The sequence below is a fragment of the Cinclus cinclus genome, chromosome 13, assembly GCF_963662255.1.
Source record: "Cinclus cinclus chromosome 13, bCinCin1.1, whole genome shotgun sequence".
In the NCBI taxonomy this organism is placed as follows: Eukaryota; Metazoa; Chordata; class Aves; order Passeriformes; family Cinclidae; genus Cinclus; species Cinclus cinclus.
Window position 1 is genome coordinate 19451511 of NC_085058.1, and position 21345 is coordinate 19472855.

At 47.5% G+C, this 21345-nt stretch overlaps 1 protein-coding gene across 1 annotated transcript in view; it reads right to left on the reverse strand.

The window, feature by feature from the left end:
• The window catches only part of IGDCC4 (immunoglobulin superfamily DCC subclass member 4), an 84341-nt gene that overhangs the window by 29126 nt on the left and 33870 nt on the right, over positions 1-21345 (reverse strand). The window contains exons 3-4 of the mRNA XM_062501523.1: positions 18213-18354; positions 13079-13212 (exon numbers count right to left, since the gene is read on the reverse strand). Coding sequence (XP_062357507.1) covers positions 13079-13212; positions 18213-18354 — 276 coding nt within the window. The remainder of the gene's footprint in view (positions 1-13078; positions 13213-18212; positions 18355-21345) is intronic.

Below are 21345 nucleotides of genomic sequence, written 5' to 3' on the forward strand. Positions count from 1 at the left end.
GCCATTAAGACAATTTCAGGTCAAGAGGGAATGCTGTCAGAACCAAAGGAAAAAAAGAGCTGCAGTTTCCAAGACATCTTTCACTGCCTGAACAAAACAGGTCACTGAATGCACCTGCGCCATGCTGGCTGCTCTGGGGCATTAAAAGCTTTCACAGAGCTGCTATTTAAAACTTGGGCTTTGTGATTTCTCCTCCTCTGCCAGCTTTGTTTTGTCTCTCCAAGCAGCAGAGCTGCTCCAGGCAAAAGCTTTGCACAGCCCAAGGCACAACTCATGGATTCACATCAAAACTCTCCATCACTGAGGTCTTTGTGGACTTTCTGCCCTTCTGAAACAGATGGATCAATTTTACTCTCTTTTACTGGAAAAAAACACCTATGGAGTGTCAGGAATGGCTCTGGGATTACTGGGAGTAGTGCACAGAACTGAGGGAAATTCTGAGGGCACTGAAAGGGTTTGAGAAGGCAGCTCTCTTCCTGCAGAGTTTGTTAACCCCTGCACAGGAGACAATAACGGTTCTACCATAGACCAAGAGCTCAGACTTACTGATCAGCTGCAGAAACATTTCAAAACATTGCCTGCAGTTTACTGTTTCCAAATGACTCACTACAGAGGACTTCCCAGTTGATGTGTCTACTTTCCTGTTATGAGACAGGCCAAACTTGGGTACTCCACTTTGTTGTACCACTGCTCTCACAGGCATCCCTCACCGCCTGGAGCTGGGTTCCAGGCAGGCACAGAGGAAATACAACAAAGCATTTATGATGACGTGTGCTATAAATCAAAAAGGAGGTGTGGAGGGGAGCACAGGGAACCTGTGAGTGAGTGGCCAGACACACCTCAGCACACCCCTGAGGCTGCACAGTGTCCACAAATTCAATTGTGTCATTTCACAGCGAAGGTGAACTCTGAGCAGGGATGTCAAGGGAGGCACCAAGGGGAGCTGCTTGGGACAAAGCTCAAAATGTTTATTTGAGCTTATGGCTTGAGTTACAACATCCATCAGTGATTTCCAGCTCCAAGAGTTCATAACTTGGCTCTGCCTCTAATGCATCCATAATTCAAGAGCAATCCTCTCCTGCCTCCCTGCTCTTGTTAGTGCAGAGTCTCAGCAAAGAATTCAGGCAGTGCAACAGGAGGAAAATGCTTTTTGTTCAGCCAATTCGTGATGGTCGTTTGCAGTGACAAGAGGATGACTTCTTGGATGGGAACTAACACCTCTCTCCCGATTCCATGAAAACCCTGCCTTGGCAAAAATGCTGGAAGGTTAAACATGACTTGCATGGCGACATATTCAGCTCTCAGCAGGTCAAGATTTGGAGATCTCTGACAATCAAGCAACAATCTTCTGTTCTGTGAACTTTCTCACCCTCTATGGAGGAGGAGCATGAAACCTTATTCATCCCTGGGAGCCTCCTCCGGGAATAGATCCTAGCACTGAGCAGCTGTTCATTAGAGAAAGTCAATGCTGTCACTACTGTTATTCTGCAGACAATAAAGGAGCAAATTACCCATTGCAAAGCACACACCTTCAAAAATGCAGGCGCTGTGTTTGCAGAGCATGTCCTACTCCCACTCCCCAGCTCTTGGATAACTCACAGACCTCCTGGACTGTTAGGGAAGGAGCTGACAGCAACGGTGGAGCAGAAAAGCATCCTCCAGACCTGCCTTTCTCCTCCCTTTACACTGCCCTGGAAATTTATAGGTAATTTATTTCTACTTCAGGACAGGATAACTATCATGTAAAATCTCTAGGCAAGACTCTTGCCTGCTTGTATCCAAACACATGGAATATTTGCTTTGGGGGAAATATAAACAATGTCAGATCTTACACTGGACCATGTTTAGCAATACACATTTCTTCTTTCCTAACTGTTCTCACCTGAAAATGGCAAGGCACAGCTTTGTAAATGGGAAAGCAAAAAAGACTGGCACATGGGACCTTCCATAAGTGACTGGAGACAGTGAGTGGTGCTCTTTAGACACACTAAATCAGACATTCCCAAGTGTCCTAAGTCAAACACTGCCTCCTCTTATCCCCAAATGCAAGCACGTATCCTTTCTGAAACTTATCATTTACTTTCTGGGGTTTTTCTCCCACCTTTGCTATATCAGTGCCTGTGACAGTTTGGAGCCATGTTCTGTTATCCTGTCACTGAAGGATGGGATGAGTTTTGATTAGAAGATTATGGACTCAATTCCCCAACTTTAGTGCTCTAAGAACTCCTCCTCTGCAGTCTTTGGTTCCCAAGCCTTGCAGGATCTTTTAGGTGTGTGCCTCAGCAGAAACCACAGCACAGACAGTCCCAGTACTGCAGAGGTTGTCCCAATACAATGTGTCAGCACCAGTGCTCACAGAAATGCTGCTTTCCTTTCCCAGGCACCTGTGGAGTGTCTGGGTCAGCACACGAGTCATCCAGGAAGGGAGGCTGAGAAGAAACTCAGCTTCCCTTGCTCTGTGTATCGGAGTAAAAGGTTATTTCTGCCCTATAATACAGATGAGCTCAATAAATCAGTTTTGCATTGTCTTTTTACCTCATGCCTTCCAAACATTTTTTAAGTAATTATGCATTTGACAGTGCAAACATTGAATTGAAAAGCTGTATAGGGAAGAATTTATGTACATGTTTTGGAATGGGGGGTCTTTCTTCCTCCCTACTAAGATGGTACTGCAGTAGAGCAGCGACATATCCTGTCTGCTTTAAAGCAGCACACAAAGAAACATGTGTAAGTGATTAAAACATAGAAGTTCAATCACTTTTTTGTGTTATTAAAAAACCTCCATACACAGCGCTTGCATGTCAAAAAACGATCCCAAAATCCCCAATAAAGAAGGCAGAAGACAAATCCTAAAAATATATGGTCCAACCACTCCACAAAACCTGCTCCTCTGCTGTTTGCATGTACGTGAAAAACAGAGAATTGAACAGATTAAATACACTTTTCTGATTAAAAAAATTGCAGAGAGAACTAATTAGTTTGGATGAGGAGTGTCCATTTACTATCTGGACCACCACCTACCACAGTTTCTAGGGTCTCTCCACATAGTGTAGCAGGAGAAGTTGCTCTAGGAACAGTTTCTTATTTAGCTTGAGAAACAGCCTGCCCAACATTTTCCCCCAGTTCCACATCTGTGTCTGGAAGCCCTGGGAGGACATGGATCCCAGTCCAGACAGGCAAAGGGGCCATCAGGCAGTCCTCTTTCATTCCTCTCAACTTCTTTATACAGCTGACAGATTTCAGCTCAGAAATTAAATCCTTTAATGTACTAGCTCAGCCACAAGCTGACACCCTGAACTCTCTGTAACCAGAAGCCCAGAGAGAGTGGCAGGTTTCCAGGAGCTGCCTTGAATTTTAGGGGGGCTCTTCTCCCACTCCCCAAACCCTTGATCCTTCAGTCTATGAAGTTTTGTACATCCAGGGTACATTTAGCTCTGCTGCAAAGCAGTCAGAGCGTGCTTCGCCCACCACTCCAGCTCCTGTAAAACTGTCAACATTGGCTCTCTGTTTGCGTACATGCATTTGGAACTGCTCTTCATCACGCCAAAAGGGACGGGAGCCAGCCAGACTGCACGACGCATTCCTGCTCGCTTCCCCAGAGCGCTTGGAATCGCCTCCATTTGCACCGCCCCGAGCCGGAGCCTGACAAAATAAACAGGAGGGGCTGTGCCGGCAGCTGCGGCCAGGCAGCCCCACTGCACAGAGCTCTGAGAACTGGGGCTCTTCTGGCTTCTGCCACACGCCAAGGGGTTGCACACCTCAGGGCCTTCAGGCATCTCAAGCCTCAAAAGCCTGAAGATACATCACAGAGAGTTTCTGGGAGGCAGAAGCAGCAGCCCATGGAGCTGCAATGTGGTAGAGGCAATAGGAAACCCCAGCTCAGGGTACAGTGGATGCTGAGACGTAACAGAAGACTGTGTTGGAGCAGCATTGATGGTGTCATCATTTTAGATAGTAACTACTGATTAATAAGCCTGTCTTGGCACATTTTCACAGACTTTTGTGCAAACAAATTCCCTATAAGAAAGTCACTCAGTGTACAGAGGGAGTTGAGCCTCTAAATCAGGTGAGAGGCCAACAAGGAGAAGTGAAGAAAGGAGCAGATGTACCTCAGTGTCTCTATGTGGAGAACAGCAGAGCAGCCTCCCTGCCCCTCCCTAAGGACCCAGACAGCTTATGTTGCTCAAGTTGAGCCCTTAAAGCACTGCAAGCTCCAGCTGTTCCCAGGCAGCTGCCAAAACCAGGGACTAGAAAAACAAGGACTGCAAGAGGCTGTTTTGTAAAGTCACCACCGCAACAGGAACCTCCACAGTACACCAGGAACGTCCCATGGCTGACAACCAGTCAGGATGATGTCCCAGCTTCCCTGCTGGACCAGGCTCTGGTCCAATGGTTCAAGACAGTCCCCCATGGTCTCTGTCACTAACTCACTGTGCTGCTCTGGGCACATCTTAGTGTCTCTGGGACTCCATCTGCTCAGCTGTTCATTACACAGCTATTCACAGAAGTGAAGGTGCAAAAGTAATAGCCAGAGAGCATCAGAAGACCCTCAACAAAAGCCACAGTATCTGTGACTTAAATATAAATATCCCCCAAATCAGTAAACATGAAACGGCCCTGGGGACCTGCCTCTGGGATTCAGTGGGAACATCCTCATGCCTTTTTAACCATCATTACACCAGCTCTTGGTCACTGTCCTAAGGCAGCACACCACCTTCCAGGATGATACATGAGGGGCCTTCAAGGAAAAAAAAAAAAAAAAAAAAAAAAGGCTGTAAGGTTTTTTTTTTATCTCTTGCAGATAAATGACACAGATGTGGTCAACAGAAGACCATTCTGGCTCATAAGCCACCCTGAAACTCCTCCTTACTCACCTTGCCTCAGTGACTGGTGCCATTTCACTCCAGTCACTTCCTCCTTGTGCTCTAAGGCCGATGTTTCCCAGGGCCTGACACCTATTTCATCAACTCTATTTGCAATTCAGATTTATTTGTAACATCAGATCCATTTGCAATTCAGGCACATCCATCGATAGCAGAGAGGGACGAGGCTGGAGGCCCTGGACTGTGCAGGAGGGCACAGCCTGTTTTTCCTCTGTGACCACAGCTCCTGCTCTGCCCCATTCCCTCTGCCAGAGCAGCCATCCACTGTCCCAAGCAGCCTTGAAAAGAGGAACATTTTGGGAAGGGATCTTGCAGTGGGTTGTCCCTGACGCCAGGTACACAGAATGCTTCCCACAAGCGACGCTGAGAACACACAACACGCTGGGAGCCTACAGTAACACAGTCTGGCAGCAAACTGAGACTGCCAACTTGGAAGGGAGAACTAAAAGCAGATGGATGCATCTGCATTCATTCAGGACAATGCAAATCTGCTTTTCTAGGAAAAGTCCAGAAGAAAAGCTGGCTTTCCATGGGGAAAACCATCACTGATATCCACAGATTCTGTCAAAGCCCTTTGGCTGGACACTTGCTGGTGGTGCCACAGAAAACCCCAGTCGAGGGCTGTGCATTAAGACAATGTTTGATGACACTACCTGCCTCTCCTTATCCCATCCTTCCTCTCTCTTCCTGCTCCTCATTCTTGTCCACAATCCACTTGGCATTGCCCCCTGGCTGCACCAGAAACAGAGCTGGGCAAGAACATCTCTGATACTGAAGGCAAACTCCTAGCTGTGTTCTGAGCGATCCCTGGCATCCAAGATATCCAAGTGAGGGCTTGGAGCAGCCCAGCTCTGCTCCTGACTCAGCCTCCCCTGTGGTGCAGGCCCACTCCTCCCATTCCTGTTCCTCAGCACCCCTGTAGGTACTGGTGGGTCTTGGAGACAGGGACATGTCTGTCCTATGTCAAAAGCAATGGGATTAGATACCACCATCAGCTTTGCTATGCCTCCAGACACTTCCAACATCCTCACTCCAGCTGCTGGATGCTGTCAGTGCCAGAGGGCACCGCCAGCCCTCGACCTCAGAGAGCTGCTGAGGCACAGCTGTAACACCAGTGATTAGTAATTAACTAGTGTCATCAGGAGCCCAACCACATCAACTTTCCTGCCCTGCAGCCCACTGCAAGCTGCTGACCTAATTATGGTCTCAATTCCTAGCTCCCTTCCAGCCCCCCCATGCAGGCATAACCTGTCCCACACCCTCCACGACAGGCTAGGTGTGATCTCAGTAGTGCAGATGTGCTGATGCTCCACAGAATTGCACCACCACCAAGGGACTCTGAGGAGCCTACTGCTTAAACCCTGCCTCAGTCTGAGTCTTACCAAACACCAGCTGTTATTTCAGGAAGCCTCAAAAGTGCAGCAGACCTGAATTAGTAAGAGATGCATGTGGAGAACACCAGACGACCACAAACCACGCCTGAATCCAGGCATCCCTCACCTTCAGGAGCTGGAGGCACAGTAACACACGAGCCTGGCCACATCTGACAGCTCTGAACATCATGTATAGCTACCACTGCATGTGGATTAGACCTGTTTCCCCTTAGGACCTGGAAACAGCTCACCTATTCCCAGCTGTACATCCCTTGTTCTGCTCTATTACCCTTGACACCTCTGTTGCCACTCACTACAGTGCCATCCCCAGGCTTAGCTGTTGTGCTTAATGGGAGGTGAGGGCTCTGCATTTTGTATCAAACCCTCTGTCACTGCAGGCTGCTGGAACTGTCAGGAGTGTGGCATATCATAGCCCCATGGAACTTCACAGACAGCTGAGCTGAAACTCCCCTTGGGCTCCCAGAGCAAGCTGCTGACACTGGAGCTATGAGCAGCTTTCCCTCGGCAATGTGAAGGGTGTGATGCATCTTGGCCCTGTAGGAACCCCAGCCAAGCAGAGCTGTGTGGTTGGATGGGTGCCTGACACACATCTGCATCAGCCTTTCATAAGTTTCACCCAATATCTATGGGCTCAATCCTGTTCCACACGTGCTTGAAACCCACCAGCAGTGACAGGCTCAGTAAAGTGAGATGGAGTTAAAGTTTACAGCTTGTTAGTCAGAAGGTCACTTCTAGCTTTAAAGATCTATTTATTAAGCAAGAAATGTTGTGTACCTCCTTCTTGATCTTGCTGTCCTCTGAATTCACACTTGCCATGGCTTGCTTAACACCTTCTGCCACAAGCAGGAGCAATAATCCATCAGATGCATTATGCAAATGGCTTCAGATACCTGCTCCCCAGGAAACCAGAGCTGCGAAACACTCGTAAACAGAGTCCTCTTGGCTGAGCTTTTGGGATGTCAAGTGGGGAGCAGTTCCCTGCTTAACTGCTAGTGAAGTAGGAGACCAGAGGGCAAAGAAAAATGGGATGCTAAAAGGAGAGAGGGAAAAGTGATGGTTCTGTGTCCAACACACAAGGCACAGGGACCAGGAACATGGTAATTGCAGGCTGGAACTGGGATGTCTCCTTCTCCAGAGGTGATGCATCACTTCCTGGTTATGCAAATAACTCACAGCAAAAATGCAACTGTGTTATCCCACCCCACACCTTCTCTCCCTACACATTCCTACAACTCATGCCTCCCAGAAGAAGTGTGCCATGCACACACACAGCTGTGGATAGCTCTGCCCCACAACCACACAGGACCCTGCTGCCCCTGCTGGAGGAAGATCACCCCAATCCCGGTGGGACCATCCCTCCACTCTGGTCAATGCTGCCCTTCACTGTCAGTGGCAGCACACACAGGATCAACGCCCAGCTGTGGTCAGAGTGGTCAGCCCAGAGCAGCACTGACCCAAATTCAAAGTTCCCTGTCCCCTGGCAGCCCAGTACCTGTGTTGGAAGCCACAAGGGGATCAGAGCACGTGGCCAGGGCTCAGGCTGAGTGCCAAGCCAGCATCCAGTACGTCATTCACACATGCAGGGACTGAAAATCCACTTGTGGTAACAGCACGTCTGTTTCCACAAGGTGGTGGCCAACTGTGAGTGTTGCTCACTTCATCACCACCTTCCCCTCCATCCCTAAAGCTCATCCCAGTCAGGAGCTGTATTTTCCTACAGCCCTTTGGAGCAGGAACCATCCCCGTCCCAGGCTCTGCATTGGTACCTGCAAGACACCACAGCACAAACACCAAAAGAACAAAAAACCTGAAGGTGCTTCAGCTGCCTCCAAGCTCTGTCCCTGTTATCACATTCATACAAATATTTGGCTGAAAAATCCATTTCCTGGGACACTGCTGCAGCAAGCTGCTACAACTGTCATTGTAAATGATGTTCTGCCAACGGCAATCTCGCAGTGTCATCTCTAATAACACGGCACTAAATCCCAGCTCATGGGGGATGTGCTCAGCTGCTGGGAGACTCCGTGGCTCACTCAGCCCAGATCTCCACCCATCACCCTGCTCTGTTCTCCAATTTTTGCATTATTGCAGCACAGGGAGATTCTGATTCCTGCCAGCGTGGTTTGAGGCAAAAGTTTTTCCTGCACATGTCACAGCAGTCATGGCTACCCCACGTGCACAGAGCAGGAACAGGGTGCCCAGGGCATGAGGAGGGGAAATCCCACACCCACACTGAGATACAGGTCCACACCTTTCTCTGTATGTGTTCCTAAATGCCCTCCAGCACCAAATGCCCATAATCACTCTCCAGACTGACCCATCCCTTCCAAAAGGGCAACTCCAAGGCTATTTATTACATTATCCCTATGCACAGAAATTTAAACTCTGAGGAACTGATTCTCTGCAGCCCAACAACAGAGAGGGAGAGAGAAGCCAGGAATCCTGGCTCCCAGCACCACAATTTGATATTCCTTCTGCAATAACCAATAAATATGAATACACAAACACTGAGATCGACACGAAGGTGCTCCGGGGTTAGGATCTCAAACTTGTTTCCTCCACTGGAGTGGGAGAAAACTATTCTATTCTAAAACTGCCAAGATTTTTAATTTCTTTAGGTCATTTGGGGGACACTACAGTGCTTATACATACTCAAAGGGATTAAAAAATAAGAAGGAATGACAATTTTTTTCAAGATTCCCAATGCTTTGCAACTAAAACTAATAGGATAAATTGCAGGGAAGTGAAATTTGGGTTAGCTGTGGAGAAGAGAGAGCCCAGCATTCATTCAGTGGGGAAGATGCAACGGAAATTAGGGGGAGCCACACTCCTTGTGACATTTAAAAACAGAATTGATCAAATCTTTGTAAAAGTTTACTGTTCTTGCAGCAGCACAGCTTCTGACAGTCATTTGTGCTACATTGTGCCAGTTGTGGGGCAAACACACAGCAAGAGGGAGTCCCTATTCCCATGAAAACACACGAAGAGCAGGTGTGTGTACGTCATGGAGGGGGAAAGTGAAGTGACAAGCAAAATGACCTGCTGAGACCACATCATGCTCCCCAAGCCCTTCTGTTACTCTCCTTTGAGAGCTGCTTTATGAAGTGTGGCAACACTTCCATGTGTATGTCAAGAACCTGGGAACACGACCAGGACACACAGGGAATTAATTCTTTATCTCCAAGTTCAAAGTAGGGCTCCAGAGCTTGCGTCCAGAAGAAGGAGTTACAAGCAGTAAGACACAGCTGACCCCAGGGAGCCTGGGAAAGCATCCCACAGCCAGCTCCTAATGCCCTTTTTGGCAGAGAGAGCCACAGTGTTCATTCATCACCTGTCCAGGTGAGGGGTGAAGGGACAGAGCTGCCAGATGTGTTTGGCACTCCATCCACTGAGGAGCAGTGGAGATTCAAGGGGAAAATCCAAGCTCTCCCTACTTCAGCAGCAGGCTCTGTTTCAGGGCTGTGTGACTGTATCCTGCTGTCCTGTCTGCTCTCTTCCCTTCCAGCTCCAAATGCTGCTTCCCCAGGGAAGGTCTGGAAATTTGCACCATGAAGTCTGCACAGCCTAAACATCTGCAGCCTCTAAACATCTGCCCTGCCTGGGGACAGCCAGCATGTGCTCAGCCACAGACACACAGCACAGCCCCAGTTCCCTCCAGGACAGGGAAGTCACACTGCCCAGGGAAACACTTTTGGGTTTTTAGGCTGTGCAGATATGACAGAAAGGGGTCATGTTATTTGCTGTTTTTACTGGTGTCTCAGGTTGCAATACAGGATGTGACCAAAAGTATGTATTCTATCATCATCTGTTGCAACCAGGTAGGGCAGTGCTCTTTATCTTTTCCACAACCCATCCTTCCTCCAGGGAGATGTTGGCTGTTAATGGACCATTGAGTCCCACTGTATGACTGATAAAATTACATCATCCCATTGGGAGATGATCCACCCAGGGGGAGCAGCCAAGCCTTTCCAACCCAGATAAAAACTGAGATTTGGAATATCAGAGCAGCCTTTTCCCCACTGGATTCCAGAGGAAAACTGGACCTTTCCACATCATCACTGGACCTTCAGAGGAAAACTGCATCCTTCTACAGGAGCACTGCTCCAACAGAACCACATCTGTCACTGCAGGAGGACTGCAGCCACCATTTCATGGGACTGCTCCCAACACCCTGACTGACTGGTGTCAGGTTGGATTCTGACTCTGGCAGTGTTTCGGGTTTGTTCTTTGTAGTACTGTATTTCTATTTTAATTTTCCCAGTAAAGAACTGTTATTCCTATTCCCATATCTTTGCCTGAGAGCCCCTTAATTTCAAAATTATAATAATTTGGAGGGAGAGGGTTTACATTCTCTATTTCCAAGTGAGGCTCCTGCCTTTCTTAGCAGACACCTGTCTTTCAAACCAAGACAACTGGGAAAAGGCCTTTAATAAGGGAGATGGGGCAATTCCCAACCATTGTATAAGGAACAGGGAGGGAGGGGGGAAGAACAGGACAACTGGGCAGAAGAGCTATAAGGAAACAGATTCTTTTGCTATGCACAGCCTGTTCAAATCCAGCCCTATCTGGAAGGCAGAGGAATGAATACAAAAAGTTCCCAGACCTGATTCTTGGAAGCATATGCATTATCACCAGCAAGACCCCAAAATCTACCAGGAGCACAGCCTGCAGCACCATAACGCAGCACTGTCAGTGCTGCCAATGGGAGAGCAGGTAAGGAGACATAAGGTCCCACTGCACAAACCTTTTCCAGGGGCCCTGGCAGTGCAGTGGGGCTGAAAGGCTGCACTGTCACCTTATCTTGGCACAAAGGAGTCCCTAGCCAGGAGCAGGGAGGGAAGAAGCAGTTTAGTTGCTCCTGTCTGCAGACACATAGGAGTTTGGTTCCTGAAATTTCCAAATAAGCAATACTAAATAGCTGTATTTCAGTCTATTGTTCTTTTGTTGTCCATTTTTCAGTTTATTTTGGTTTTGTTTTTTTTCAAGAATTCATTGTTTTGGTTTAGTTTGGTTTTATTTTTCACAGTCAGGAAAGGATTATGCCTAACTACTTCACTCCAACTATTATCAGGTGCTTCTGAACAGGGAGGAAAAGACTTCTCAAGCCAGTCCACGCATCCAAAAATGTGCTCTGATGGTGAAATGCTGAAACAAAAAAAAGGATCAATACCATGCCAGTCACTCGTGGAGGATTTTACAGCCTACACAGGTCACTGCGGTTTCCCATCTGTCTTGGAGATACTTCTCCCCAATTATAAAAAACCCCAGAGATTTAACAGGCATGTTTTTCATCACTATCAGCTCAATCTGGTGAAAAACTCAACCTCACATATTTGTTTTAGCAGCCAGCGGGTGGTGTGGTGCTGCAGAAGAGAGATTTGGGTGAGAACTCCAGGCAGAAATCTGCTCAGGCCGGCTGGTGCTCCAGAAGGAACGCTTCCCATTTAACCTCTTCCATTGCCTCCATTTGCAAAGCAGATTAAACATTGAAGAGCTACAAGATGCAATTATGCAGAATGAGTTATGATGCCAAGGACATCAAATTCACCTTTGCAGCTCGATCGATATTAGTTATCAATAGCACACCAGAGCCAACACAGGAACTATCTCTGGAGCGTGGGGCTGCCCACAGGAACCGCTCCCCTCAGCTCTGTGCTTCATTAAACACACAGAGGATCTGGCAGGGGCTGGCAATTAGATACAGAGCATGCAACTGCTCACGAATTCTCTGCAGATTCCACCCAGATTACCTCCACGACACAATCCATTGATCAGAGGTGTGTTCTCAGGCTCCACAGTTAATTACACTCCCTGCTGATGGATGAACAGCAAAGCCATCGCTGGGAAAATACATTGGGAGCAGAATGCCAAGCAACCCAATCCTAAACAAAGACGAAAGGGGCTGGGAAGGATTTCAAGGTTAAAGCTGCCTGCAAGATACACCAGGGTCAGCACAACAGGAGACTGATGTGGCAGGGGACACTGTCCTGAGAGAAGGGATAGCTCAGCCAGCCCTGGGGAACGTGTCCACTTGCAGGACAGGGATGATACAAAGCTGGGGAGGCAGCCAGGCATGCTGGGAAGGATGCTGAAGCCTGGAGACCCCCACTGCACTCACGCTCTCAGCTATATCCTCATGTCCAGACTTGCCCGCTGCACTCCTGGCTTACAAAGGAAAATGTACTCAGAGGCTGAGGCCCAGACTGGGAGGTGAAGGACAGCTCACACCCAAAGCCTTGCTCCAAAGGCCTGTATCATCAGGAGAAATCCCAGCAGGGGCTGTTCCCAAATACCACACAAAGATCTCTGGAGCTCAGCAGAGCACCAGCAATGTGGACAAAGAACACAGGTTGGATTTCACTGTGCTCAGTCTCCTCTAGACTGTGTGGGGCAACCTGGGTAGACACACTCCTGTCAGCTACTCCAGCTTCCAACTATTCCTCTTGCTTGCTTGGGAAGCACCTTTGCCTGTCCATGCCAGCCCTTGCTTCTCTTGCCATTCAAGGCCACTGCAGAGAACATCACCAAAAACACTGCCCTCCCCAAAGAGCAAATGGGCTACCACATGCCTTCTAATCAGCCCAGAGCCCACAGGAGTCCTCCCAACACAGTCTCCTTACCCCATCACAGCAAAGAGAAACCTTTCACGAAATGCCTTCTCTGCAAGTTTCAACCAAAGCTGGCCACATGCAGAGCCACACCAGGAGGGGAGATGGTCACTGGTATTTGAGCCCAGCTCTCCCATCACAATGATTACCTGGCAGACCTGTGCCCAGCCTGAGGCTGCTGGCAGCACCTCACCTTTCACCACGCTGAGGGTGGCATCGTTGCTGTAGCGCTTTCGGGCGGCGTTGGTTGCCACGCAGTGGTAAATCCCAGCATCGCTCTCCTTCACATCCACGATTTGGAGGACACCATTGGGAAGAGTTATAAACCTGAGTGACCAAAAGGAAGAGTGAGAGACAAATGCATTACCTCAGATACTCATTACCCCAAAGCTCTTTCATCCCTCCCTTTTCTCTAGAAAACCTCTCATGTGCAGGTCCTGGTAATGGATGCAGAATGGCATGAGGGAACCTCTGAGCAACCCAACCCATGGTTCTCAAAAGGCAGCAGGCACAGACCTATCCATCACCTCAGAGCCTTCCATATGCAAAAGCTTCTTTTGGGAGACCAGACTAACAGGACTTTGCTGACACAAACCAACTGGACAGTACAAACCAACTCCACACACTCACACTTCTACATATACATTTGCAGATGTCCCCAAGCTTGAGCACAGGGTGCAGCCATTTCCAGCACTTGCTTTTTACGAAGATTTGGTTGCCAGACAAAAAACACATCGCAAAGAAGTCTGAACATCATATTTTTCTTGCTGCACCTCAAGTACATAAAAAGGGACCAGTTGATACACAGCTGCACCTCCATGGGCCAAAGCAGCCATGACAGCCACCTGAACCTGCACCATTTCTGGGTTGTAGTGAGTCTTTTCCTTCTCCCACAAGTTTCTGGCCTTCACAGGGTGAGAAACTCACAGCTGGGCCTTTAGTATCCCCTGATTTGCCCATGGGATGCTACTGGGAAACACTTCCACACAGTGAAATGGCTACACTGCTCACAACATGAACACAATCCTTGCTGCATTACACTGAACAAAGCAGATGATTAGCAATTAGCATAAAAGTAGGAGCAGGCTGTCAGCTTCTCCATTTTCTGCCTGGATTCCTAGATGGCAGCCTCTTTATTCTTGAATGCAAGGCGCAAAGCCTACGTGATCCTTTTTAATTATATATGAGATCCATTTTTAATTGCAAGTCTCTATAAACAGAGCTGCTGAGGTTTGACAGGCAGCTCTGGGTTATCAGTCTTCATTATGAAGAGGACACATTCAAAGGCAATTGCTAAGGGAAGGGATTGCAGCTATTCCACAGGAACAGCACAAAGACAAGTTATAACCATGAATGCCAGTCCTGCCATCCACAAAGATCACAGTAAGTCAAACTATGCTTCTCCAGGTGCTGAGACAGGATCATGGAGCCAGGAAGACCTTAACATCCTGCATTCAAGCCATGGTCACCAACAGCATGCCTGCTCCTACAGACATTTATCCTAAATCTGCACTCATGGAAACACCTCCTGTGCCCTAAGCAGTCTGCTCCAGAGACAAATATCCCTGCTGTCAGTCTTGCAATGATCCTGGACCTCAGATACTGCAGTTGAGCTCATCATGTCTTGTCCTCTTCACAGCTGATGAAGAAAGAAGAGCTACCAGAGCTCCTTTAGTGACCATTCTGTCTCCACTGAAGCAATCCTACAGCCTGAGTCATAGACACAGACTGGCTGAAGCTTCCCTCGTACACAAATGCAATGCCTTACATCCCTAAAACCACGTTCCTGCTACTTACAGAGACATTTTGCTCAGGATCAAGCTCCAAAAGATCTCAGAGGAGATGATACCCAAAAGCCCTCATCAGGATGCCTCATCAGGACCCAGGAGAAAGATGACAAATATTTGCATCCTCTCAGCTCCGTGGAGGGAAAGCCTCCCACTGCGATAATATTTATTTTTGTCGTGCATCTGCTATTTGAGTCTGTAATTAATATCAACATATTTCAAACACCAGGCAAGGCATCACCCAGCCACAAAAAGAAGCTTCAGTGATGTATCACAGATTCACTGAGGCTGGAACAGACCTCTGGTCTGTGGCCTTTCTTCTCTCAGAGCAGGGCCATTAGACCAGGGCATTCAGGACCCAGCTTCTCCTGAGAGCACAAAACAAGGCACTGTGTCTCTAAAGAGAGCAAGAGCTGCAAATAAGGGGGCTGAATGGGGAGACTTCATCAAAAGAACTCAAGACAGTCCCTTCAGCACCTGTGGTAGTGATCTATTCAGTGCAGTACATCCTGTTGGGAAAACATGGCAGCAGTGTGGATCACTCTGCTGGGGAAGCAAGGAGGGAAGAAAAGGAGGATTTCTCTATCCACCATTTTTCACAGCTCTCACAAAGCCTCCAGCTCCTCAGGGTCCCAGCAGCCCTGAACCAGAAGCCTTCGGGCAGCCTGCAAGGGCATTTGCTCCATCCCCAGGCTCCCTGCAAGGAAATTTGTCTGAGGACTCAGAGCAGACAGTTGTCAGAGCTTTTCTTCCACACAAAGGGCAGATCTTTTTGTCTGCTCACCTTCACCAAGGATTAAGCAGGAAACAAAAACTAAAGGACAGACAGAGGTCCCGGAAGTAACAGAAACACTGGAACCTTGGCAGTCCCAGGACTTGCTGTTGATAGCTGCAGTGTCAGGATCTGAGAAGCTTGCCTCGATGGGTGCAAAAGGCAAGCCCCCACCTGGATTACCCTGAAGGACAGCACACTTAGAGCAGGGCCAACTACCACAGCCCCAAAGGCAGCAAGAACAGCAGGGCACACCCACAGAGCTCTTCCCTCCCTGACAGCACTGAGGGGCTCAGGGCTGCTCACCAGGGCAGTGCTCAAGAACTGAAATCAAGCACCACTGCCTCGTGTCCAAACCCTGCAACCCTACAGCTCAGAGAATATCCTAGCATTAACCCCTATTCCTTTTCTTACCTTCTCCCCAGTAAATTGCCAGCACACCCTCCCATCAGCCTTCTGAAGGTGCCTAGGACAGCCCAAAGCACCAGTCCTGAGGACAGTGAGCAATGTGCAGCTCAGTTGTAGGCTCAGTTTGGAAGCCCTTTTGCTCACAGCTCCAGAGTCCCAAACATGAATGTGAGCCACATCAAGACACTCCTAAAACAGCACAGAAATAAACTCTACACACAGATAAAGCCCTCACTTAGCAAAAATGTGGAAAAATATGTTATTGCAGAGCATGTGGTCTGTAGGTTATGGATTTGATGTGCAGACCTCCAAAGACCTCCGGTTCCCAGCAAGTGCTCATCTTGGGCTCTGGAGAAAATAAATGGCAATTTGGAGCCTGACGTGAAACCCAGCCAGCACCTAAACCACAGATTAAGCCAAGAGATGTTGCACACACCCCAAAGCAACTGCAATCTAGAGAAATCCTGTGAGCCACCTTTCAGCAGCTGCTGCAGATTTAAGACTCTGTTTATTCAATGTACTTCAGAGCCAGAACTGCAAAATAATCTGTGCCTTACTCACATATGGAATTTAGATTTTTGTCCTGAAGAGGGACAGGAAAAGTATTCCAAAAACACCTATCAGCACTTTGGTACCCTTAGGCTGTTTAAGTACGTTTTTAAGCTCAGTTTCAGTACCTTTGAGGTGGCACCATGCTAGAACCTGCATTAAGGGACAAAGGCTGAAAAGAGTGCTCAAAGGTAAGAACAACAAAGAAAAGTAGAGGGGGAAGAGAAAAAAAGAGGTGAAAAGAGGGGAGAAAAGGAAGAGAGGGGAAAAGGAAAAGCAAGAAAAGGGAAAAGCAACATGTGTTTAACATGATTATTCTATCCCTCTTAAATCACACTGATGTAGCAGCACTACCCAGTGCTGTATCTCCATCCCCAAGCCTGATTTTGCACACCCTCCCAGCCCAGCTATTCTGGAATATGAAATCATCACCCTGACACCTGCCCAGCCAAAGGGTTACATTTTCACAGGCTCATCTGACATGTGCACAGGAGGGAGCCCACAGTAATCAGGCCAGCCTGAGATCCCTTCCTTAGGCACGATGCAGGGAGGATAACAGAGAGCTCTGGTTGGCAGCCAACATTTCCTGGAATTCACTTAATTCCTTCGAAAGCTGGTTATATTAAATCCAACAACAACTAGACAACAACAAAAAAGCAAATCCTTCTGCAAAAGCATATTAGCTAGAACATGATTTAAAAAGCAAGATCTTCAGACAGAGATTATGGCCTGGCTTTTACAAGCAAAACAATTTTCAGACTGCCTGTGATGAAAGCAATCTCTGAGCAAGTAATTTTACAAAATCCATTGAGCTGTCTCATTAAAAAGCCATTGTATATATGACACACTTCTCCTTGCAATCCCTCCTTTTCTGTTTTTTTTTTCTTTTGCTTCCTTTTTTATTAATTTTCTTCTCATTACAAAGCAACAGCCTCCTATGAACTTTTAGATGCCACACTCCAGGTTCAAGGATTTAAGTGGGTATTCTTATAGAAACAGTCACTGTTGCGAAAGTATTTCTGAACTTCCCCCCAACACCCTCCTCTTTTTTTCCTCTCCTTTCACTCGAATTAACTTCCCCAGGAGATAAACAGCTACTTCTGAAGAACAGAAAAGGAGTTTTTAAGAACTAAAGGACAATTCAGTCACTGATCCCCTGCAGAAGTGATGTCTACAGATAAACAGCCAGCCAGCTAATTGTTTATCCCGTCCTTTGTGGAGGAAGGGGAAAGGAAAAAGTATTATGCTGCAGGACTCTCCTCTTTTCTCCAGAAAAAGAAAATTCAGTGTCTTTTACTAGATGGTGTCTAAACATGGGATTAAGACAAAGGGAAAAGCCTCTCATTAAAATCAGAACCAAAATCAAAGAAAATCCACATCATGGAGTTCAGTTGGGTACACCCAGGTCAATACTCCTCACCTCAGGTCCCAATCCCCCGAAGAATTCCGTGTCATTTTACACAACAGGACAAGCCAAAGCAGTCTATGCCTTGTCATGCCCCATTCCAGGCACACACAGGCCTTTGCAGGGTGCAGCTTCTGCACTGTAATAACTAGCACAATATCAAGGGTTGATTTTCCTTTGTGGTTTGAATATCTGGGGCAAAATTAATTTTATTTAGGTATTTGTGGACCTTTTTTCATCAACCCCTTGAATACCTCCTCTTACCTCACTTAGTTATCAGGTCCAAACCTGGTCTATCACCTCTCTCATCATTCTACCATTTTATAGAATGATTTCCACCTCCTAAATGGTCAGGTTTTGCTTTGCTCTTTTTCAAGCTGACTCAAGAAAGAAAGCAGGGAGTCACCTGGGTTCTGCTGGAACAGCTTCATGGTCCTTCTCCCAGGTGATGACAGGGGAGGGCAGCCCCTCGATCCGGCACTCAAACCGGGCCATGCCATTTTCTTCCACTGTCTGCGACTCTGGCTGCTGGAAAAACCGTGATAATGCTGGGGAAAGAAGAAGAGAAGGAAAGTTAACAACTCAGTGTTTCTGCTGAGAAAACCTGCAAACCTGTTATGATGTATGAGCTAAGAGAAAGGCTCTTCTCTTCTGAAGATAACCTGAAATGTAATTGCTCCCTTTCCTGTGCTCCTACAGACCCTCAGCAAACCTAACAACAGTAACTGAACTGTTTCAGTGTACATTTGTATAAATTTGTTTCTTGCCTCATTTTCTCCCTTAAGGGCAACAGTGTGAGAGAAGGACAGTCAATTTGGCAGTTTCAGCAGTTACCTTCCTAAATTGCTTCCCTGTCTGTTCACTTGCTCCATTTGGGATGGACACAGAATGAGAAACAGAGGGGAAATGCCACAACCCCAGAGATGAGAGCTCCTCCCTTGCCTTGTAGCATTCCTGCAGCCACAGGAAATTAAAACAAGGCAAGAGGAAGAACAAGCCAGATGTCAAGTTACACAAAACAACTGCCCACAGGCTGGCAATGCTGGAGACCAGAGGCAGAGCCCATAAGGGTTTTGATCCTCCTTCTCCTACCTGCAAAACCAACTTCATCCTATTCAAGCAGGCAGGAGGCAAGCCAAGGGGATCCAGACACCCTGCTAAGAGGAGGATGGATTTTCATACATGCCAGGACACTTGTTTGTTGTCCAAGGCTCACCTCTCTCTGTATGTCTTTCCATAGTAAAGAGGCTGAACTGCTTTGCAGACAAAGCACTAAGGTTTGGAATTGCTCTTGGACCACAGTCCACAGCTGCCTCATCTTCCAACCCCACGCACACAGCAAAACCCTGGAGCAGAAATTGTCCCCTAGGGCTGTCAGCATCTGTCCTACCAACAGCATAACTGGAAGGCATCTCAGTGACAGGTGGAGTTCTGAATATTCATGCAGGCTCCTGGATGGGGGCAGAAAGCATGTATTCTCCACCAGAAGAACTGGTTTCTGCTTTATCCATCGCTGTTAAACTGTCTTTGCTGTGAAACTCACCCTGCCGGACAAATCCATCCAGCAATGCTCTAACAAAAGTGCCAGAAACCCCAAAGATGGAACAATAAATATAAATTTCAGCCAAAAACCACACTTGAATGCTGGGCCAAGCACAGCACTGTGCTTGAAGGACCCCAAATGACCTCCTGGCCCTCCAACACAATTATGTGCTTGTCCCGCCATCGCTTTCCAAGAACATCCATCATTGCTTTGGATTTTGTAGGACTCCAAACTTGAAGTTTTTCTTTGCATCTCTCACACACACAAACATCCATGCACACACACACATGCCTTACTGCAGTGTGAGCTTGAGAAAGTATGTACAGTTTGGAAAAAGAAATACTTTTGCATGACCCATTTTAACCTCGGCATATTCTCAGCTGTCATTAGTGTTTTTCTTTAATTTAAATAGTTATCACATGTTTCAAGCAACTCATTGCTCTCCGCAGCAGCTACAGACCAAATTCTCCCACCAGCTGTCCGCCACATTTAGTTTTTCAATACAAATGGAATGAAAAATGTTTTCCTGGAAAAAGTTAAAAAATACATTAATATGTAAGGCCTTAATTCAGCCAACTGCTTTAGTATTCTCAGTTATACATGCAGACCACTTTACCACAGAGTAAATTCTACAAATTACAAAACCTTTTAAGCTCATGTTTATAAAACTTGCTGAATCCAAGAGTTAAAAGAAAATCCATCAAATTCCAGTACATATTCAGGATGGCACCATCAAAACAACCTCCTGCTGACAGCAGATACTTTTAATCCTCTTTCCCATTATCTTCTTCTCATCCTACAGGTGTCAACGAGAATATTTTGGCCGGCTCTGGAGAGTCATGTACCCAGGAAGATCACGTTGGGAGGCAGAAATTCTTCTAAAAAAAGAAATTTGCTAGCATTTCTATTTTCTCCACTTCACACAGGGTCACCTGTCTCTCTGCTGTCCATTATTAAGTGGCATCATCTTGGTGTACAAAAGGTGACAGAGCCTTCCTGGGCTCCCTAGGTAATAACCTGTCTTGGTTATTCCTGGCTATTACCTGCCATACCTGATTCTGCAAGTTTGAAATTCCCAGCTGAGTATCAAATCCTGCCCCATCTGCCCACTGTGCTGGAATGGCTCTTCAAAAGCCAAGAAAAGCACCCCTGACAGAGCCTCATTAGGGTACAGGGGAGTGTGACCAAACAGTGACCCTGATTAGGGAGCGCAGTGTCCTCTGGCTTGGAGCAGAACACAGGAACAGCCACACTTCTCAAGGGGAGTCACAGCTCCTAGCAAAGCCACGGCAGGCTCAGAGCTCCTTGATGCTGGGGGTTCAAGCCTGGTAATGCCCAGCAAACCAGTTTGTCTGTTAGTGCCATCTCAGAACTCTTGGGGTGGGGTTCAGAGGCTGAGCAGCTCCATCATATTCCTTTCAGAGCATTAGGTTAGGGATAGTGGGGATAGGCATGGGCTGGAAACAAAACACCTCTGCAAGCTCTGAAAGAAGCAGCCTGCATCCTCCCCCGTGAAGGAGAGGACAGTGAACTTAACTGGGATCTTTTGAGCACAGAAAGTAACACCAAGTCAAGGCAAGAGAAGTGAAAAAGTTCCTCTGATGCAGGACTGAGCAAGACCCCTGGATGCCAGCCCTGAAAGGATCAGGCAGAGACAGAGTTGTTGGCTGGGCTCATCACTGCTCCACAGGATTCTGCACCAGCTTGGGGCCAACACCACAGCACGGTATGATCCCTTGTGCTCCTCCTCTCTCATCGCCAGGAGCACCAGGGTGGAATGGATGAGGCAGAACACGTACAGCACCTCTAGTGCGACTCAGAGCTGTGCTGCAAACAGCTGGTGCTGGGAAGAAAAAGAATCAGGCAAGGGAGCAGAGGACTGGAGAGCAGGTCCTGCCACTTCGACACAGACGTGTGTGCAGGTCACAGTGAGTGCAGGACAGGCTCCAACACACTGCTCACCCTGGGGTCACAGGATCCTTAGGGGGGGCTGTCC